The following is a 23,520-nucleotide window of genomic DNA, read 5'->3' as shown; positions in this document are numbered from 1 at the left end:
CACATAGCATAGTGATTTGACAGGAGATATTCAAACATGTATCTTAATGTTATTAATATTATTATTCTTAACTTATAATATATGTAATACTCCCTCTATTTCTTTTTCAGAGTCGTTTTGTCAGAGTTTGTTTTTTTTTTTTATTGTCATATTACTAAAATCAGTGAGTTATTAATTTTTTTCTTCCATTTTTACCTTTGATAATTAATACATGTTTCCTGAACAATGTGTGTATTTATTTTTAATGTCTACCTAATTTTTCTCCAACTACTCATATAAAGTTAATGTGCATTTATAAGAGCAATATGTTCCCAACAAAATACTATAAATAAACAAAAAAAAAAGGACAACTATTTAATGAAGTAGTTCAATAGTCTAAAAAATGCAACAAAAAAAAATAAAGGGTAAAATAGGAAAGTAAGTAATAAATATTTTTGAAAACTAAAATATCAATGATTTCCTTAAGTCCCGTGCAAAACCTTAAACGACTATGAAAAAAAAAACGAAGAGAGTATCAAATTATATTTTATTTGTGTAATCTATTTTAATTGTTTTGCTAATATTAAATTTAGTACACTTTTTTTTATAACTTATATACATATGAATTTTATTAAAATTTATAAGTGTAAAATATATATATGATATGAATATTTTAAAATATATATATATATATATAATAAATATTAAAAAATACATATCATATGAATATCTTAAAAAATATATAATAAAAATTAGGACATGCAATTAATTAATAATTCACTAATTTATTCTCTAATCTATTGACTCAATATCATTACCAATTTAATAACAATTTAAGTTTTTAAAACATTGCCTTAAACTTAAAGTCATGGATTCGAGTTGTAGTAGTGTATATTTTTACTTTTCTTGTCCTATATTTTAAATAACAAATCAATACTTTGATCCGGTCAATAACTCCTTAGGTGAAATTAGCACACATGATGTGATTCATGTCCCAACTAATATGATGGTAACATTGGATTCAAGTTTTAATCTTCTAATCTAATTAGTGTAGTAACATGGGATGTTGAGGGAGGGAGTCAATGAATAATGATTGGTTGGAGTATTGGGAGTGTGCATCAAGCATTTTAGAAAAGGAAGAAAGGGTGTGGAGTGAAAAATTGTGTAAAAAAGGATTGGTTGATTTTTATTATTACAAAATTATTTATTTATATTTAGTGTAAAAATATAATAATTTAATATTGCAATAATTGCAATTCGTATCGTAATAGTAACAATGACTCAGTCACAACCGCAGTAATTGCAATTGTGACTACAATTATAATATAGAACGATATAAAAAAGTATTTGTCCAATTTAAAATAAAGATTATAACATCTTGCATTATTAATGAGACATGAAGAATGGAAGAAATACAAATAAACCAAGATTAGTGTATAGAAAATAAATCTAGTCACTTAAGAACAAATAGGAAACCTGTGAAGTTTTTCTTTCTTTTTTCATTCTATTTTGGTCATCAAGAAACATAAACATGTACCTTTTCTTTTCAAACAAAAATCACTTTTTAGCTTTTCCTTGAAAATATAATTTTTGTAAGGCTAAGATACATGAGGTATTATGTCAGTCATGTTCATGGTTTATATCAACAGCAATATCTAAACTTGACAACAACAACAACATATAATTTTGGTGAGGTGTCGATTATGGTGTCAAAGTAGGTGATAGTAGCGATTTTGAGATGATGAGTGACCATGACAGTTAAGTGTTACTTTGATAAAAGATTAGAGAGATGATGATCATGTACCTTCTCTTTTAAATTTCACAAATGACATATTTTTATTTTTAATTTTAATGAGTTGTCATCTTTTAGTTGTGTGCAAAGATGACGTGCTTAAGTTGTGTATGTATATAAAATTTACTCTCAGAGAGTAAGAGATATTACAACAAAACGTGCATAAAATTAGAAGTGTTTAAAGTAAGTCATAACTTGAAGTATTTGGCTTGGCTCACCAAGAATTTGAATTGGGTCGAATTAAGAGAAAATATATATCAATTTTAGCTCACTTTTGACGTGACTTGCTTAACTCACAAGACAAATGAATTCGAATTAAATTGACTCATTTAATTCACATGAAATTAAAACTTAAAATGTAATGATGAGTCAATTAACTTATTCGACCAATCTATGATGCGCCAAATCAAATTGATAACTTCTTAACGCACCAAAAAAATAAGTCGAGTTTGACCGGGTCTCTATGACAAAAAGCTATGAGAAATTTAGAAGAAAAAAAATTGTCTTGGGATTTAGGTACACTTTTTGTGATTGTAGTTTTACAAAATGATATCACTTATTGGTGTATATAATCAAATATTTCTAATGCATTTTTTTTTCATACACATTTTATAAATTGGGCAAACCTGTGATATACAAATATAACTTTAGCACGCTGTATATGAATTATTAGAGATATGAAATCCATACCAAAGAAGTCGCAAAATAAAATCACCACATCAAGATAATTATGCGACAGAATCAAATAAAAATGTATGTTCTCTTTTCACAAATTCAATTAACATTAAGTGCAGGAAAATTGAGTATTGATTCAGATAGAACTTATTTTATCATCCAACCGATGAAATACATAGAAGCTGACAGTTTCTTTCTGCCTTGATTTTTAAAATTTTAAAACAAAGATCAAGCAAGCCAACCACCTCAATTTCAAGGACGAAGATCCTGCAAACCAAAACAGGAAAAAATATTAGCCACAAATATGTAGTTACAGTTAATTATAGAACAAGTATTACATATTAATAACAATAGAATCGTGGTACTGTTTCATTAGTCATCACTGGCCTAGAATTTGCATCAAGTAGAATATTATGAAAAATAACATAATTTGATGTTTAGGACGCCAAAAAAGACTGATCTGTTGGGTAATTATTTTGGAATGTAAAAATTTACACCATAAAAATCATTTGACGGCTGCATTTTTGGCTCCGTTGGTCAATTTATATTTTCACAGGCCAAGATCCCAAAATTACTTCGGTACTTTTGGGGTGTTCGGTTTGTTGTTTTTTTTCTTTTTCATCATAAATTTCAGTGATAACAACAAAAAATCACCTTGTTTACAAGTTTAGTAAAGAAAATAGAGAAAATAAAACATTTCTTTGTTTTCAGTATCTCCTACAAAATTTTGAAATAAGAATTAAAATGAAAACAAGATAGCACTTGCATAATTATAAATGAAAACACGTCAACTGAAAATGAGAAAAAAAATCCCTTTAAAATGTGGATTAAAACTACAAAATAACTAAAACGAAATATTGGACTTTATAGAGTGAGTCCCCTATTCCCAAGTGTGAATCAAAAAGATTGCAGATCATAGAGATAGGATGCTTATAAGAATTACAGAAGGAGCTCTGTCTCCTCTCAATTCCAAGGAGCTGAGTATCCTAGCCCTGCTACCCACTACTTTCCAATCTGAACTCCCTCCCAGACCCCTTTTCATACCCTAATATTCCCTCCTTCTCCCTATCAATTTCAGTTAGAGACTCTAAGTCTCTAACCAATCAACCATCATTAACAGAAGCTAACAAAAAGGTTCGACTAATCTGTGGTCATCCATTATTATACCTAACATACACCTAGGTCACTCGGGGTTCTCCAAGAGAATGCTACTGATGTCCCAACATCCTCTTGGAAAATTGAAGAGTAGGGATACACGAAACAAATTATGAGAGGTCAGAACAGAGGAGATGCTATACAAAATTTGTGCAAGCAATTTTTCCAAATAGGAATATTTTTTGTAGCAACGACCCTTACACTTATTTCATCTGCAATATTACTAAGTCTAAAACCTGAAAGGTAATGTCGATTATCAAGTATTTGGAAAAACGAATTCCCAGACCAATTTTAGTTGGCTAAGCCTAGGAATGACTCAACTTTGTCATGAACATAAACAGTCCAAATAATATGCAAAATTGAAGCGCAAACAGTAACCAAATATACATTCAGCAAGGAAGCCTTTAAAATGATAATTCAGCTTACACTTTTAGTCTTCCAACAAGGAAAGCAGAAGCAATTGCAAATAAAACCACCACATCAAGAGGACTAAAGCACTGGATTCAAATAAAAAAAATATTCTCGTTCACACATTCAAATGCAAAAAATTGATTATTGCATCAGAGAGAACCCGTTTTATCATCTAATCGATTAAATACATCAAATCTGACAGTAACTTCCTGCCTTGATTTTTCAGATTTAAAACAAAAGGATCAAGCAAACCAACCATCTCCAACACAACAACAACAACAACAAATTTATCAGATATCAACCACCAAATATAAAACAAATTAGTCCTAACACATAGGGTTAACAAGAAGCAAAAGTATAGTCCATTAACAGCAATAGCATTGTGCCACTATTTCATCAGTCATCACCATCCAATAATCCACTCAAGCAAAATACATTACGAAGAATAACTAAGAAAAGTTCCTAAGTTCGGGACTCAAAAACCCACCACAAAACTTCTAGGGTCTTTCTTTAGCTTGTTTCGTGTTTTCATTTATTCCCGCCCCATTTTCATCATCATCCTCCTTTCCCAAAAAAAATCGATTTTTTCTTTTAAAAAACGGCGACATTTTGTAATTGTACAACTACAATTTACAAACGAAAACACACGAACCGCAAGCCAAAACAAACACCCCCTAAAAAACCCTAAAACTCAAAATTCAAACAAAAAACAAATGACGAAAACACAGGATCCACGAATTCGTAAAAGACGAGACAAAACGGCGTCGCATTACCCGAAAAAAGAAAATCAGTGGTTCTGAGCGTGATGCTGCATGTGCTCGAGGTGGCGTCGCTCGTGGGGGAGAGCGACGAGGTAGGAGAAGATCATGCCGCCATAGCAGACATGGAAGAGGGGTTCAGGGGAACTGGTTTCGATGTACTTGGCGTGGTAATTGTCCATGCCTCTCTGGATTGTTTTCTTGATGTAGTTGAGCGACAGGAAGGGCTTCACGTGCTCCGGGATCTCGCTCACCCTCTTCCCCTTTATCTCGTTGTAGAACCTCCTCAGCGCCATTGCTTCCCAACGAACCCTAGATTCTGCGATTCGATGCAAATCCCAAATTCCAACTCTGCGTCTGGATCGATCGATGGGTCCTTCTTGCTTTCCCCTTTCTTAACCCAACCTGTACCTGTACGTGCACGTGTCTCTCCGCTTTGCACGTGCCGCTGCTGCTAAATATGGGCTTCACCATTGGCCCGGATTAAGGCCCATGCTATTTGTACCGCTCATTTCACTATTCACTCCCCCTAATTTTGTTTTCACCGCGGATATTGAGTTTTCGCATGTAAGAAAATGTACATAGAAAATTATTATTGTGTTATAAGCGATTTTGAATGGAAGGTGTTTATGCATCGAATTTTTTAAAAATTTAAATTGAATCGAATGAAAATGGATCAAGTAATTGATCTGATTTTGTAAAATACACTTGATCGGATTTTATTTTTTTTAAATGGATCAGAGTATTAATATGAATAAAATCAATTATAAGTCCATTTAGGTTTTTTTTTAACACTTTTAACTCGGAATGTGAAAATAATGTATAAAATTCTTAAACTTAAAGTTATTATGATTTTCACATGAAAAATTATATGTTTTAATATTAGCTAATGTCATATGTAATAAAATGGTTATAAAGTTAGTTATTATATATAAAACGAATCATGAAGAGGAATGTGAGAGATTTAGATGAGATTTGTTGAACTTCTTTATAATAGGAGTATTTTCTATATGAGCCTTTTTGATTGAGTACAACAAATTATGCATGACCTTTCAAAGTAAGTTGATATAAGATATTAATTTGAAAAAAAAAATTCTTAAGTATCAATAATATATTTTAGGCTAGCTTGATCCAGCCTGAATTATATATGGGTTGGTATTTTTTCAATGTCAAACTATCAGACTAAATTGACCCTAAACAAAAATGAATAAAAAATATTATAAATTATTTTAGGTAAAAAATTTACAAAAATTAAATATATTTTTAAAATGAAAATAAGGAAATTGTTTACATGAAGAATGAATGATCAAAAAGTTTTCCTTGGCAATGGATGAGATTAAATGTCTTTTAACAAAGTATTAAGTAAAGATGAACTTGATGTACTTGCTTGTTCTACATATGTACCAAAAAGATTATACAAACCATCTTTCACCTTATTCAGTTTCTTTTCATAATCATATGGATAAAGTCTCCTGTAATAAAAGTTTATGACATTCAACATTGCCTTAGGGTCAATAACACATATAAATGCAAGATTAATACAATATTCACTCTAATACTTAATCATTTTTTTTCTTTTTTAATTTTTGATCAATCAACCTGGCCTAAGGTCATTTGACTCATCAAATTATTCAAGTTGGGACAAGATGGTTTGTTTCTATTTAGACCACCTTTTTTAAGATCCAACATGACCTAATTTTGGGACCGCCTAGCTAGCCCATCAAGTGACTTCTCTAATGACGACATCAAATTTTGTGATCCAAGCTCAATATATTATAAATAAATTGTGAAATGCAAAATAAAAGCTCATATAATGAAAATATGAGTTTCAAGTTTCAATATTAGTTATATTTTGCAATATTTGTGACACTCTTTATTAAGGCTGTTCAAAATTGAACCAACTCAAACAAAAAACTGCAACCTAATCCAAAAAATTGAAAGTCAATGGAGAATCACAAATTCACATTCAGTTTGGTTTTTAAAGTTTTAAAACCCTGTTGTTTGGTTTGGTTTCATATTAAAATGTAAAACCACTATATATCAAACTAAATCGTACTTATTTGTAAATATACTTTTTCTTTCAAATGTATAATGCATGTATATGAAATTGACACATAACGTAATAGATGTTTTATAGAATTGTGAATTACTAAAATGTGTTTTTTTCTTCTCCAAATACACGTTATAATATTTAAAATGTATTTAATAAAAGTGTAAGCTACTAAATTGAATTTTAGAATGAAAAATTATGTATTATTTATAACAATCAAAAATATATTTTTTTAATTACAAACTATATATATATAAGATAAATTTTTTAATATGATAACTAAAATTGTATTAATGAAATACTTTTACAAAATAATAAGATAAGAATTGATATTAAATACATTAAGTGATCAAAATATTTTAGTACTTGTATATTTTTAGTTTTCTTTTGATATTATGTTTTTAAACAAATAATATAATATTAATATTTTTAGTTGATACCAAATTTTAAAAATTACAAAAATCGAACTGAATCAAATTGTAAAAAATTGGTATGGTTTGGCTCAAATTTTAAAATTCATTTAAGTTGAACCAAATCAAACCATAATTAATTTTCTTGTTTGGTTTAGGTGATTCTAAATCAAATCGCATCGCAAATACCCCTAGTTCATACCCTTTATCCTTTAGAATTTAATATCATAAATAAAAGAAATTTTTACAATTAAAAGAAGAGTAGAATTTTCTAAACCTTTATAATCATCCTAAAAAAAAGGTTCACATTATAATCATTAGTCAAGTAATCAAATAAATTGGTAACTAACATAAATTACTTAATAAGCACTTAGCAATCCAAAGGCCATACATAGGTCCAAAATTTAAAAGAAACATATATCAATTGATAACAATAAAACCCAAGCCCCAATATCAGTTCAACAAGGACATGATATCCAAAACTACAACAAAGGAGGTCTAAGTCTATTTATCGACATCAACTTCAAGTTGATCCTCACCTACAAATAACTTTCAACCTAAATACACAAAAAATATATGAAGGAAGTGAGATGTATCTTACTCATGATCTTAGCCCTTATTTGGAATCGATGAAATAAAAAAGAAATAGGAGGGGATAGAAAAATAGTCAAGAAATAAAAAAATAAAAATAAAAATAAAAACTTGTTCATTTAATAAGAAAAAATTTTGTTAACAAAAAAAAAAGATGTGGATCCCAATTTCTTTTTTGTAAATATTAAAAAAATGAATAATCGACATTTGAAATCATATCATATTCAATTACATATTACTCTCAATTGAATAAATTATATTTTTCATACTGAAATCATAAAACTTTTATTTGATTACGTTTATTTTCATCGGATTAAATAAAATTTTTATTTGATTATATTTAGTTTCAACATTTTCAATCGATTACAAAAACAAATTTATTTGATTGAAAGTTTACATTTTTAAACGATTTTTTAATTATTTATATAATTTAAATTTATTTACTTAATTTAAATATATTATTTTAATTAGCTTTTAATCTTATTTTATTTTAGAATTATTTAATTACTTTTAATTAGTTATTTATTTTATTGTAAAATATTATTTATTTAGTTATATATTTTATTTATTTGATTAAAATAAAAGTAATAATAAAAAATTAAAAAAAAACTTTTCTATTTCATTCTTTTTACTTATTTTTTACTCTATTTATTTATTTGTTTATTTCTCTTTTTTATATATACCTTATTTCTCATCTTTTTTTTTCATCTCACCACACACACATAATATTATTTCATACATATTTCTCACTTATTTCTCTTAAACCAAACAACCAAATTTTTACTATATTTCTTACATATTTTCACTCATTTGTTTCTCCTTTTTCTATTTCTCTCTAATGTATTTCTCACCTATTTCTTTTCATTCTACCCAACACACCCTTAGTGTGAAACTCAAATACAAACACATCCAATAGGTATACAATGTAATGTAATGAGTCATGTTTTATGCAATTATACATTTGGCTCTATTTCAAAAACACATCACAAAGAGAGTAGCCTAGAAGTACATGCCGATAAACAAAACCACTTGGTTTAGGTGCCTACCACCAAACATTCTCAATAGGGTGAAGATCCACCATTGTGGTTGGAGTTCCCAAACCAAGTTGATTGCCAAAGTTTGAATACTTTAATCACTAAAAGATCTTTCTAGCTTAAGATTCCACACCAATACCTCAAAACAAAAGTTTTATGCATATAATGTATGTCAAATGTAAATATGATTCAAACAATTCAATTGTATTATCAATTATTTCAATTGTTCGATTGAATATGTCTTATAACTGTTTTCAAGTTCTCAATTGTTTGAATACTAATTAATTACTTCATTAAATTATCATCTCTAACTCTCTTTCTCTCTTTTTATCTCTCTCTTTTGCCATTGTACATCCTTTCAATTCTCACATACTAGAGTCCCAAATGCTGAAGCAGCCAACAAGGAACTTGAAATGAATGTTAGACTACAAGGAGGGGTGTTGAATTGTTTTCTATTTAAAAAATTTGTTCTTTATAAAAAAAAATTTCTTCAAAAGACACATTTTTAAGTACTAAAACTTAGAGTATTTGTTAGAAAACAGTTACTGAGTTTACTTATTTGTAAAACAAATTATGCATCAATGCAATAATGGATGTAGTAAATTAAATACAAGTAAAGATATAAGGAGAGAGAGAGAGAGAGAGAGAGAGAGAGAGAGAGAGAGATTGAAAACAAGATTTCTACTAATTCACCCCAATTGGCTTACATCTAGTCCCATGCAACCTTGCAAAATTTTCACTAATCATAGTCAATTGTTGTTCAACAAAACTCAGCCACCTGTTAATACAAACCACTACTACACAACCACCTACCGTTAGTAACAAACACTCAGGCACCTACTAAGATTTTTTCACTCAACCACCTGTTAAGAAAACAATCCCACAATCATCTGCTATGAGATTACACAACACCTTTTGTGGTTCCTTTCTACTTTCCTACACCTTTGCACACTCAAATCTAGGTAGGCATGGTTTATAGAAATGAGTTTTATGTTCTTTCAGACTACTAAGATCACAATCAACTCTCCTATAATAAAGCTTCCACTAAGAAAGATTTCACACTTCTTTCTATTACAAAAATGACATATAAATACGAAGTGGAGATCTCTAAAAAATCATGGTTGGGGTAAACACAACATAACTATGGTTGTGCTCACCAATAACACGTTCTTTCTCACCTACACTCGTGCTCAAAGTGTAGTGTTCCCAAACTATAAGAACAAATAATATACAACATGCTCCTCCCAATTCTCTCTTATTTTTGAATCTCACATTTTCTTTCATCGATTGGTACTATTGTCATTATCAAATTCATAAGTATACTAGAGAGGCATGGCAGAAGGAAAAAGTCAAGGACTCCTCGGTATGTTCTAGTAATTAATAAAATCTAAAGGATTATTAAAGATGTTATAATCATTAATGGTCTTATCCTACGGGCCTAGGCCCAACAAGGTTAGTATAAATAACAGAGAGAAAAAAGTACTTTTGGTATTTATTACAAGATTAAAGGTCATTGGTTTGTTTGAACCCGAAGGCTAACTAGAGTGTTGGGGTGCTCTTATGTACCCTCCCTTTATCCTCCTCGAACAGTTATATTCAAAGGCTACCAAGCGTATTATAAAAGGAATAGGTAGGGATGGCAATGGGGCCCCATGGGGGCGGGTAATAGTAAACCCGCCCCCGCCCCGCTAAATGAAAATTGGCCCCATACCCACCCCATATCCGTGCGGGTATCCATTAAGCGGGTATCCATGAATTTCTTGAATACCTACGGATATCCACGTATATCCATGGATATTTATAAAATTTTTAAGAAATTAAAAAAATTAAGTACAAATAATTTTAAGTTTATATTTTAATGTCATTGAAATATTAAAAATAAAAATTCAATGTTAATTTTAAACTTTTATTTAACGTTAATTTTGTTGAAATAATAATAAAAATTCAAGATAATCAATAACTTAAAATACATCAATCTCACAAGTAAGTTAAAGTCTCATCACAAAGCTACAATAATTCAATCTCATAATTCCAAATGAAAATAAACAAACAACTTAAAATACATAAATCTTTTTTGTCCAATCAAAGCTAGAAAATTAATCAAATTACATCCAACATAATTTTATAACATGCTTAACACATGTCGGTCATCAACCTCACTTTTGTAAGAAAATAAGATGAGAGAGTGTAGTTTTAGGGTTATGTAGTACAAAGATAATTGGGATATTTAAGAAATAATATTAAACGGGTACCTGCGGGTATGGATATCATCATACCCGTCCCCGCTCCATTTATAAACGGGTAAAAAATTATCCGTCCCCATTATTCGCGGGTACCCAAATAGCCTATCCATTTATTATTCATAGCAGATTTTATCCACAGATACCCGCGGGTGCTGGTATTTTTGCCATCTCTAGGAATAGGTAAGGAACATTAATACGAGGACTTAGAAGAAGGAGGACAAAAGTGAAAAAATTATTGATGTGCCCTCATGTAGGTACATTTTGCCACCATGGGGCCCTATTTTGAAGGCCTATACCAAAAAGAATACCAACTCTATTCAACCTAAACAAGTTTCTGGACTAGTGGTTGTGGAAGATCAAACTGATCTCTAACTAATCATGTAACAACAACTCCTCAAACAAAGGTCCCACCCATGTAGTTCTCAGTCATTCCTGAGCAAGCTCTCCCTTGGTATGGAATAGTAATTGGATCTTTTAAGCATCCTTTTACTCAAAGAATCCTGGAAACAATATTATTTGACAATTGGAGGAGCCTTCCTCTAAAAAAATATGATGGATCCTCTAATCTTGATGAACATCTAAACACATAACTTACACAAGTTACTTTGCTAACACATGAAGATGTTGTTTTATGTCATATATTCTTTACATCTCTGAAAGGTTGAGCATTGAGTTGGTTCATTAAGCTCCCTTTGGGATCTATAAATTCATTAGAACAATTATCATTCTTATTTACTGTGCAGTTCGCTACTAGTCAGCCATACCAACTAACATCATTGGCATTGGCTAATATCAAACTAGAGAAAAAAAAGTCTTTTCAATTTTTCATGGATCATTTTAATAAAATTGCATGGAAATAAAAAATATGAACCACGTAGTTTCTATGGATGGATTGAATACTACACTATAAAGCCTGAATTTTTCATAAATAGTTTGTGCAAAATACCCCCTATGGACATGAATGATTTAAGAAGAATAACATTCAACAATTCAATATTACACGCATTCAACTGAAAGAAACAATTATCAATTTTAAGAACCCAAAGACATCCAATCATGGCAATAACATATCAAAAGTCAAACCATACAATTCAATCCAATCATTCATAAGATATTCCAACAAGAAATATATATGAACACAACTTTGAGGTATTCAAAACCCCTTCAAGATCATTTAATATAAAACCTACATGGTTAAGGAACAATCCTATTACCCAAAACTTATTCCATACTCATAAGCAAGATAACTCACTTTTCCCTTACTTGAAAAAGCTCCTACAAAGGTAAGAGTGCAACAAGGTGGTCTTCTTATTATGTTCCAAGTTCCTCCAACAATGTTTTAAACAACAAGAGAATATTTAGAAACAAATCAGAACTCATAATTTTTCTAAAAGTTATTTTAATTAATTAAATTAATTATTTTATTTTAATTATGAAAACTAGAGTGGTAAATTGTTTTGCTAATGTCATAACTCAAAAGTAACACTTTTGAAACTAGAATGTCAAAAACTAGATCATAAATCAAAAGTAACACTCATTCATGTGAGGTTAAAAGTAACTATTGAATATATTACTAAAATAAATGGTCTTCTAACCTTTTATCTCATTTTTTATTTATTTTAACTATATTTAATACTTACATTTTGTGCTACATGAGTGAAGGTTTCTTTGGCAAAAAAAATTAGATGAAATCTTAGGTGAAATACCAAAAAAATAGACCCTCATTCATGTGAGGTTAAAAACAACTATTGGATATATTACTAAAACAAATGGACAATTGAGAAGAAATACAATTACCTTCAACATTCTTAAAGCACTCTCATTAAAAAAAATCAACTTAAAAATACTTGCATTCAAGATAATCATTCAAATTTATAGAGATAGTATGGTTTGAAACAAAATATTTTCAACCCCTTTACTTTAAAATATTGACATTTAATCTCCCTTTATTTTTTTATAATCATATGTCACTTTCATATATTTTAATTTTCACCTATTTTTCTAATAGATGATGCACACTAAAATGGTAAAATATATAGAGAATTTTTTTTTCATTATATTTTGTAAGATTGAGAAACTGAGAGTCAAGACATAGATTGTAGTTCTCTTTGAGAAAGTGACAAAAAAGAAAAAATTGGTATTTTACATAAGACAAGTGGTGAGTTGTATTGCTATCACTATTTGTGAGAATTGAAATATATTATAAATCATTATTGTTAGGATAACACAAAGATATTGAAAAAATATATTATATAAAAAATGAAAAACTTTGTAATTATACTTTCACTAATAGAAATGCTTTTACTAGATTAGATTCTATTATTTTTCTTTACTCGTATTATGGAGGTTTTCACATTAAAAATTAATGTTATTATTTTATTTTCATACTTTCATTCAATGTTTATTTTAAGTTTACATTATTAGTGAGAAATTAATTTACTAAATTCTAACGTGTTATTTTTTATAATTATTTTTATAATTTTAAATTCATGTTTCAGTAAATCAATTCCATTACAAAATAATTATATCAAAATTTAAATTATCGTCTTTGGTAACAATGTTTTCATATATGTGATTTATATGATTTTATGTTAATTATATGTTGCGTGTTGTGGTTTCAATAGTTTTGTAGGGCTTTGAGGGTACCTTTAAGGCTAAGTTGAAGAGTTGTGGGTTGAATTGAAGCCAAGTTTGACCAAAAAAAGAAGAAGAGGAATATATAGATTTTGAAAATTGAAATTTTATAAGTTTCATTTTTAAAAAAACTCTATAGAAAAGTTAAAGAGATGAACTTTGTGACCAAGGAGCTTGTTTCTTATTCTAATCCTTTTTGAAGCTTCAATATCCTTCCATGAAGTTGATATCAAGTCTTAGAAGTTGATCAAACCTTCATGAAGCATGAACTTAAGGAAAAAAGTTGACCTTGGAGATTTTAAAGTTCTTTCCCTTTTGTTTTGATTTTAGCTTCTAAGAAGCTGATTGAGGCAAGAAAAGCTTGTTTGAAAGTTTCTTAAAGTTGTTCTAAGTTAAAATTGGTGTTGGAAAACCAATATGATGACTAGACATTAAGATTTTGAAGGAATTACTTATGTTGGAATTTTTGGGTTTTGAATCCTGTTAGAGGGGAAAATGATTTGTGTTGCAAATGTTGTTGCATGCATGATCCATTGTTGATTCTAGTATCCATTAAGGGTTTGGTTTTTGGTTTTAAGGCCTAAAAGTGCCTTGCATAGTGAAGATGAAAGGCATTCTCATTTAATGAGATGAATCTTGCTCAATGTGCCTCAATAGGTTGAAGGCCCAAACACGAAAATCAAGTTTTTTTCTCAATAGGATAGGGTCTTGCCCAACAAGAGTGATAAAAACTATGAAGCTTTACTTAGCGACATGGGTTCGTTGTGTGAGTCTCTACCATGTTAGTTATGTGGCTCAATAAGAAAATATCGTTTACCTAGCAACTTTTAGGGGTAAACTGAGCGAGGTGGTTCCCATTAGCGAGAGTTTACCTTTGATGGGATGAATGTTTTAATTTTCTAAGTAGAAGGGTCTTGTTCAATGAATTACGATCTTTGTCATGATGAGAGTTTTTGAACTCGTTAAGCTAAACATTTTGGCTAAGCGAGTCTTAGCCTCTACCTAAAGCCTTTTTTGAAGGTCACGAAGGTTCTTGTTGAGCAAGTTTCTTCCTAGTGGCATAGGTTGCTCAATGAGAATGTCTCGCTCAACGAATCCTTTGTTTTGATGAAACTCTAATTTAGAAACTTTTTTATGTTCATATAGGATGATGTATTCGAAAGTTGCATGGATAATAAATTTGTATGTTGATGATGAGGTTTATGCTAAAGTGGCATATTGAAATAAATGTTTGTTCTTCCAAAAGTTGAAAATAAAGCAGATTAAGTTGTTTTCACTTTGTAAAAATCTCATTGTATAGGTTTAAAGTTGTAGTGCTTCAAGGAGTCTAATGTTAAAAATTATTTAGTTAGAAAGTTGCCTCCTGAAAAGAAATTGTTTTTCTAAAGTTATCTCCTCTAAATTCTATTGAAAATGGTGTAAGAGATGGGTTGCATAAGTAGTAAAGTTGAATGTTGAAAAATAGTCAAAGTTATGAGTTTGCTTAAATTTGTAAGTTGTTTAGTTAAGTGAATGTGAATGTTGATGTTGTATCAAATGTTGTTCATTCATGTTATTTTCATATATCTGTTATATGATGTTGCATTGTTTATCAAGCTTACCCTTATGTTTTCTTGTGTTAGACTATATTAATCAAATTAAATACAGGAGCAAGCTAGGTTTATGTTGAAGTTGCCTTATGGGTAATGGAAGGTCGTGTTCGGGGCTAACTGGAGTTCAGAGATGTGTTCTCCAATACTTATATAGTTGTTTTGATCAACCTTAGGACTTTATGTTTATGATATTGTACAATTCTATATTCAAGGATGTTGTAGCTCCATAAGGGTATTTATGTTTTATGTCGTCCAAGGAACTATCTTTTGTTGATTCTCGATATCCTTATATATTATGTATTATGTATGCATGAAATCCAGATTTTGTTTGCAAGAGAATCATAGATCGAAGATTTATGTGGTTTTGTGAAATGTATATCTACATTATAGCAGTGTTTATCAAACTTTTTCAAATAAGTTTTCTTTTTAAACTATATTTATTGATTAAATATTTAGTCAAGAAAGATTGATTTAAATAATAAGGATAAAATTATATATTATAAAGATGTTGATTTGAGTTTCTTTGTCAAGGTTAGTTTAAGTTTAATTCTTGACGTGAAGACTTTATTAAAATAAAAATTCTCAAAACTATTAATATTTAAGATTAGTATACATAAGTTAAAAATTGTTGAATACGTATAAAATTAAAATATTTAGTTTAAAATATTTTAATTTATTATAAGAGTCGCTTAAACAAATGTATCCACAAAATAAAAGTATAAAGAAGTTAATTTATATATCAATAATAGTCTTAGAATTAAAATACTAAAACATTAACATTTTTAGAACAAAAAACATTTTCTTCAAAAAAAATTAAAAATAAAGAAGGTAATTTATTTGTAGGAATATTTATAAACATTCATTTTTAAGTCTTTGAGACATTTTCTAACTTTAATGAGCTACTAAAATATAACATTCTAATAAACCTTCTTTTAATAAATAAAATATTTTAAAAATTCAACAATATCAAACTATTTGGTATGATAGATATGTAATAGGACAAAGTAACTCATAGCGTCTATTTGTGTTTTTCTCCAACCACTAAACAACTTTATAAGACAATTCATTATTATTACAAGAAATAGGTCATTTTAAGTTCAAAATATCACACCAATTAATGTTAGTTCCTTCGATCAAAGTGAATTTAACAATGACATTTATGTAACTTGAGTCAAAACAAAACAGAATCTGTCTTTTACTATTCTTGGAAATTCACTCGACCGATTCTAAAGAAATCTTCATTGAATGTAACTCAATTGTCTCATCAAGATTCATAAATTAGTTAGGCCCAACAAACCTAAAAGTACCAAAATACCCTTCCAAGAGATAAAACAAACAAGAAGAAAACAAGGATATCGTTCATTCTACTTTTTCTCTTTCCATCTTCAAAATCATAAATGCAAACCATTTTTAATGAATCATGGGAACGTTTCAAAGCTTCAGAAAAGCTTATGGAGCTCTCAAGGACTCCACCAAGGTTGGCCTTGCCAAAGTCAACAGTGAATACAAGGTGATATATTATTTCTCGATTATATGCATAAACATGCAAACATGCATACATACATACATATACATGTATATATGAATCTATATTATTTTTCTTGCTGTTTTTTAATTTTAATGTTTAGATGACTGAGTTCCATTATGTTTATGAAGGAGTTGGATATTGCAATTGTAAAAGCTACAAATCACGTGGAATATCCTCCCAAAGAACGTCATGTTAGAAGTATGATAAGATATAATTATCAACTTTTGTTGAATGTAAATGATGATTTTTATTTTTTTTAATATCACATGTGTCAGCATGAAACATGCTTTATGTAATCTCTGGATTAATCGATGTTCATTTTCAAAGCTTTGGGTCATCGATCTATATATGCTTATTTATTTTCCTTGCTACTATTACACCAAATATGTAGAAAGATTACCACAACGTCATTGTTAAGGTATAATAAATCTGATTTGTTTTTTCATGGCAAAACTTATTAATTTCTTTCACACTTTTATCTAATATTATATAATTTGCCTTAAATTTCTTTCACACTTTTACATTTTTTTAATATCACATTTGCCAACATGAAACATGCTTTATGTAATCTCTAAATTAATTGATGTTCATTTTCAAAGCTTTGGGTCATCGATCTATATATGCTTATTTATTTTTCTTGCTACTATTACACCAAATATTTAGAAAGATTACCACAATGTCATCGTTAAGGTATTATAAATTTGATTTGTTTTACCATAACAAAATTTATTAATTTATTTTACATTTCCATCTAATATATATAATTTGTCTTAAATTTTTTGTAGAAATATTCTATGCCACGTCAGCACACCAGCCAAGGGCAGATGTGGCATACTGCATTCACAAACTTTCTAAGAGACTTTCCAAGACACGAAGTTGGATAGTAAATCCTTTTCATGATACTTAGTAATCTTTTTAATATGACATGGTAGAATATTATAAGTGTTGAAATAGTTTTGTTACCTTTACTTTCCTTTCTATGTACAAACACTAACAAAAAATAATAAATAAAAAGGGAAAAGGAAGAAGAAAATAAATTATTAGAAAATATTATGTGTAATCAATCACGAATTCACACTTATATATAGTGTAAATATTATTTTTATTAATGATATATAGTAAACTAATGGGATACAACATGTTTATAAACTATCATTACATATCATATGAAAGGGAAGAGTAAACTCTCATGTATGGAGAGGAATTGTCCGCATTTTTAATAGAAAAATAATTTTCATTATTGTATAAAATTAATATGTAACTACGTAATGAAATAACAGGTTGCTATAAAGACATTGATAGTAATTCATAGAACTTTGAGAGAGGGTGATCCTACCTTTAGAGAGGAGATTCTTAACTACTCACGCAGGGGACATATTCTCCAAATATCCAACTTCAAAGATGACTCAAGTCCTCTAGGTAAATTAGTTTTGTAAATTAATTTGTTAAAACCATTTTGAAAATCTTGACCTTTTTTTTATTCAATATTATTTCATATTTTGTGACCAATTAAATTTCTCTTTGTAGCTTGGGATTGTTCTGCATGGGTTCGAACCTATGCATTATTTTTAGAAGAAAGACTTGAATGCTTTAGAGTTCTTAAATATGACATAGAATCTGAGCGTTTAACAAAATCATCACCCGCTGTAAATAAAGTGAGTACTTTGCCTTATTTTATTCATACTTTTTTTCAAGGATCACATTTTCCTATTCAAAATATCTCTATCATTTAACTTTGGCAGGCACATAGTAGAACTCGATCATTGGCTAATGATGATTTGTTGGAACAATTACCTGCACTACAACAACTTCTATATCGCCTTATTGGTTGTCAGGTATAAATGAATTTATGGGAATTTTTTTTTAGGTTTAATACCTATATTTTTTTTATGACACATACCTTACCATTGAATCACTATATTTCCTTAGTCTAAGTTGACATTTAATTTGTTTTGACATCTTGTAGCCTGAAGGATGTGCATACAACAATTATATAGTACAATATGCGTTGGCCCTGGTATGCATGTTTAATATCTGCACTCTTCACATAGCACTAATTAAAGCATCAACTCAGAAAATGTTAAGGAAAAATATCATGACTAGTTAATCAATTGAACTAATATTTGTCAACAAGGAACTATTAGAATTATATGAACAAAACTTATTAGACAGTTACTTTGGTAGTTTTAGCCTTGTTTACTTGTCAAAATTGGTTCTTTCTTTTTGTAACTTATATTGATCATTAATCTCAATCTTTGTACTCAAATTACCAATGTGAAGCTTATTTTCTAATTAGAGAATAACATATAAGAAATTACATATAAGCTTCGTCTAAATTGTATCCCTGTGATTTTTGCTACTAGATAATGTTACTTTTGAAAACAAGTCATTGAATAAATGGATTCTACACCTAAATAAAGATCGTATTGATTTAGTGGATTACAATATTATGTGGTGGAATTACTACACTAAGAGAAATTTATCTCTTATAATTCAAAATTGTGGTAGCCTAATTCTTCCTCAACATATTTAACTCCATAGAAATAAATGAATTTTTTTTATTATTTTTCAATGCATGTTTTTACATGGATTTGTGTCTCATTTTGTCAGTATTTGTGACTTTTGACAATGTTATTTAGGTTTTGAAAGAGAGTTTTAAAATATATTGTGCACTTAATGATGGGATTATCAATCTTGTGGACATGGTAATGTCCATCTCAATTTAACTTGTCGCTTGATCACTTTATTTGAATTTTAAATGACACTAACTAATGAAAATTTCAGTTCTTTGATATGTCAAGACATGATGCAGTGAAGGCTTTAAATATTTATAAAAGAGCTGGCCAACAGGTTTACAATGATGTTATTCATGATAGACATTCTTATTACTATCCAATATAAATTGAGTCTTGTATTCTAAGGTAAATGAATTTTGTTACAAAACTATGTAGGCTGAGAATCTTGCTGACTTCTATGAATACTGCAAAGGCTTGGAACTTGCTAGGAATTTCCAATTTCCAATACTAAGACAGGTTCATTTTGTTTGTTAGAGTAAACACCATGTTCTTGAAGAAAAGAATCTCATGAAACTTTTTTACTTTAATGAATAGCCACCTCCTTCTTTCCTTGCAACAATGGAAGAATACATTAAAGAAGCACCCCAAACAGGCTATGTTAACAAGAGATTGGTAAGAGAAAATGATGTACCAATTCATTAGAGTAAACTTGTGTAATATGCATGTTCTTACATTTGATAAAAACTAATGAGTCCAATTCAAATTTAAACTTCCTAATATTACAAATTGTAGGACTTATGATATACATTAACATGAAGGAATGATAAGACTCTATAAAACATCTTGACTATTAATAAGAAAATAGTTACTAATTAATTATACATTGGTTTCCAAAGTATTGGTTACCATTTTCCGATACCTATTTCACAATTTATTCTTATAACTATAATTAACTCAAACTTTATATCCACATTATTATTGTTTGGTGGTTTTGTCACTTATCACATGTCATTACCTTATTAAGGTTTCATTATTTGTTATAATTGAAATCATGGAGAAACCAATGCAATGAGGGTAAAATTGCTAATTGTTCATAAACAAACTTGCTCTAGTACTTTCATCTATATGTACTCTTACATGTGATTGCAATGTACTTGTATAATATGATTCATTAATAAATGTTTTTCAACACCAGGAGTATCAGGAAAATGATGAATCGCCTAAAGAAGATTCAGAATCTAATGAACCTGAAGAGCCTCAAGAAAATGAGGAACAAGCTGAGGAAGTCAATGAGGAATCACCAGTAATAGAAGAAGAAACACAACCTAAGGAAAAGGAAGTTGAGCCTCCTCCTTTGATATCAACAGATGATGCTATAGATGATTTGTTGGTATGTGTTGGTTATAAATAATGTTTTGTATGCATATTTGTAATGTTGACTTTATAGAGTATACATTTGTCCACCTTTGTAGGGTCTTCATGAAATAAACCCAAAAGCTATGGAAATGGAGGAAAGCAATGCTATGGCTCTTGCAATTGTACCACCCGGTGGTAAGGCCTAAAATAATTTCTAATTGATTGTTAAATATAAATTGATTTAGCAAAAGCCCTGTTGAAGATTGTAGTGTTTTAATGCATATCAGCATTTCAAAGTTTGAGAGATTTAACGTTTAATAATCAAAAATTTATATGAAAATTTAAAAAAGATAAACACAACTTGTGAAAAATATTAGAAACAATTTTTTTTAGCTTGTCGCATGAACCTTATATGATAAGATAGTGGATAGCTATAGTATAAATATTAATATTATATCAGTTATGTCATTTTTGTTATATGATTTTGTTTGAAATCCATGAGGCTTCACATGAACTAACTAGAACTTGAACATAAGAAACTTTAGATTTTCTTCTTTTTATGTCAATCATGTTTTAAAATTAATTAAATTATATTTGTTGTTTGGTACTTGATCCATTTCTAATTTTGAAAGTCTATGTAGGAAATAATCCAAACAATCTTGCCTTAAGTAACATTGAAGGGACAAATGGTTGGGAACTTGCATTGGTTGCAACACCAAGTAATCATACTAGTCAAGCTGTTGATCGCAAAATGGTTTGTTTCTCTGCCATACTATTATCAATTTATCAAACTTGAGATATCAATTTTTCTCTTAAATAATGATATTTGTGTTGATTAAATAATTTTTATCCCTGCATAATTAGGTTATACACTTTTACACTGGCCATTTATAAAGGCCTTTTTGAAAATGGATTTTAAATGTGTATATATCATATATAATCATGATATAGTATTGCATCAAGGTCATAGTGAATTGAGCTTTTAAGTATTTAGATAATAATAATAATAATATTTTACACCTTAATTTTTTACACAACCCTCAATTTTAATTTAGTACCTCATTTTTTACTATAAAAGGAAAAGTGTAGAATATTATAAAAAAATTAAGAGACTATTTGGTTTGAAAATATTTTTATTTTTATTTTGTTTCATGTTTTCAATAGTTTATATAAGGAATAGAGAAAATGGAAAATGGAAACAAAAATCAATCAAAAATTGGTTTCTATGTTTTTTATACAAACTTTAAAAAATGAAAATAAAAAATATTTTCTCAAACTAGACAATCCTTAAATATGCGAGGGAAATATTATTCTTATCTTAATGAGATTATAGACCATGATGCAAAAAAATAACACAATTCTCTTTCCCTCCTTCACTATTGAGTCAGGCTGGTGGTTTTGACAAGCTATTATTAGACAGTTTATATGAAGATGAAAATGCTAGGAGACAACTTCAGCTCCAAAATGCAGGTTATGGACATGGGGAAGCAATGGACATACACAACCCATTTGATCATTATAATAACCAAAATGATCCATTTGCAATGTCTAAAAACATAGCACCTCCACCCAATGTGCAAATGGCACTAATGGCTCAACAACAACAACAGCAACAGCAAGAGCAACAAATGATGTTCCAACAACAACAACAACAAATGATGTACCAACCACATCAACACAACATGATGATGGTCCCTCACCAGCAACAACCATATAACCAATATCCTCAACAGATGCAAGGTTCAAGTTCTCATAATCCATTTGGGGATCCTTTACCCGTACCAAACTATTATCATAGTGCCATGCCCCAAGAGGGAAATTACAATTTAATGTAGAGTGTCTTCTTTGTCACCTTTCCCCACTGAATTTTTCACAGCAAAAAAATATATATTCTTATTGGTTGCAGTAGTATAACAATTTTTCATCATATTGATTTTTTTTAATTAATTATTGGCTAGTGAATAAACTTTTTTTTTTCATTTGAGATTATTGGTTGTTCATTTAGAAAAATTATTCTCTTATCTAGATTTACTACTAGTAATACACTTGCATCATTGCTTTTTAAGTATTCAGATAATTTTTGTGAAAATAAATATTACATTAAAAATCATCATGCATGTGGGATCAGTGAAAAATCGTTTAGCTTACATGTTTCACTAAAAAAAATGCATTCTTTTGAAAATTGAACTGAGTAGTGTAACTGATCTGATAACCAATAAAAATCAAAGCATCTCAAAACTAGTGCAAATCAATTAAGATTGATCCAAAGTAAGTGTAAAAATCAGTTTGAACAAGGGTTTTATTCAGAAAATTTTAATTTTTATAATTTAATTTGAAAAAATTAATATAATAATATGTATTTAATAAAAATTATAATTAGAATAAATTATTTTATCAATTATTTTTAATATTTTTCTTATAAAATATGAATTAATCATTTTTATTAATTTATAAGCTTTTTATATCTTGAGCTTTTATAATTTATATTAGGCTTCAATATTTTTTCACCCTTGGAATATACCTATTTTTCACTTTTTAATCCAGCTTTTTGCGTTACTTTTGATCTCTGGAACTTTTTTTTATTTGTAGTTTTTTTCATTGTTTTAATAAAGTGTCAAACATTTAAACACTATTTCAAGTGAATGTAAACATATTCACGTTTGAAAACAGTGAAAACAGTCGAGATAAGAACTAAAAATTAAAAATTATTAATGTTTCAATGATCACTTATTCAAAATTAATATTCATTATTACTCTTATTTAACAATAAATTTTATATTTTTGGGTTGATAACGT

General features: G+C 28.8%; 2 protein-coding genes across 4 annotated transcripts; one reads left to right on the top strand and one right to left on the bottom strand.

Annotated features, from left to right (window-relative positions):
• Window positions 1-2,512: 2,512 nt before the first annotated feature.
• LOC109803911 (ATP-dependent RNA helicase) lies at window positions 2,513-5,160 on the bottom strand. Its single transcript, XM_020365587.3, has 2 exons — window positions 4,786-5,160; window positions 2,513-2,713 (listed from the first exon to the last, which is right to left on the bottom strand). Exon 1 carries the CDS (start codon window positions 5,064-5,066, stop codon window positions 4,800-4,802), a length of 267 nt encoding a protein of 88 aa, XP_020221176.1. The 5' UTR covers window positions 5,067-5,160; the 3' UTR covers window positions 2,513-2,713; window positions 4,786-4,799.
• Window positions 5,161-16,595: 11,435 nt separating this feature from the next.
• Window positions 16,596-22,713, top strand: LOC109803146 (putative clathrin assembly protein At5g57200). Of its 3 annotated transcripts, XM_029272585.2 has the most exons (15): window positions 16,598-16,834; window positions 16,981-17,050; window positions 17,638-17,735; window positions 18,133-18,271; window positions 18,380-18,507; window positions 18,595-18,687; window positions 18,819-18,869; window positions 19,492-19,557; window positions 19,637-19,702; window positions 19,804-19,884; window positions 19,963-20,040; window positions 20,564-20,758; window positions 20,841-20,919; window positions 21,366-21,478; window positions 22,113-22,713. In XM_029272585.2, the coding sequence occupies exons 1-15, from the start codon at window positions 16,745-16,747 to the stop codon at window positions 22,557-22,559; spliced, it is 1,794 nt and encodes a 597-aa protein (XP_029128418.1). In that variant the 5' UTR covers window positions 16,598-16,744; the 3' UTR covers window positions 22,560-22,713. The 3 variants fall into 3 exon arrangements, with proteins under 3 accessions (XP_082915398.1, XP_029128418.1, XP_029128419.1); XM_083059272.1 differs by lacking the exon at window positions 19,963-20,040 and having other exon boundaries at window positions 16,596-16,834; XM_029272586.2 differs by lacking the exon at window positions 19,492-19,557.
• Window positions 22,714-23,520: the final 807 nt, after the last annotated feature.

The sequence above is a fragment of the Cajanus cajan genome, chromosome 1, assembly GCF_000230855.2.
Source record: "Cajanus cajan strain Asha chromosome 1, NIPB_CcT2T_4, whole genome shotgun sequence".
Classification (NCBI taxonomy): Eukaryota; Viridiplantae; Streptophyta; class Magnoliopsida; order Fabales; family Fabaceae; genus Cajanus; species Cajanus cajan.
Note: the sequence above shows the minus strand (reverse complement) of the source record. Positions and strands in the feature narration are given on the sequence as shown.

Excerpts from the sequence above, each read along its gene's own strand:
- LOC109803911 (XM_020365587.3), bottom strand. The coding sequence starts at position 5,066 with ATGGCGCTGAGGAGGTTCTACAACGAGATAAAGGGGAAGAGGGTGAGC.
- LOC109803146 (XM_029272585.2), top strand. The coding sequence starts at position 16,745 with ATGGGAACGTTTCAAAGCTTCAGAAAAGCTTATGGAGCTCTCAAGGAC. Across the intron at positions 17,736-18,132 it reads CCAAGACACGAAGTTGGATA|GTTGCTATAAAGACATTGAT; the intron begins GTAAATCCTTTT and ends ATGAAATAACAG. Across the intron at positions 20,041-20,563 it reads GCTATGTTAACAAGAGATTG|GAGTATCAGGAAAATGATGA; the intron begins GTAAGAGAAAAT and ends TTTCAACACCAG.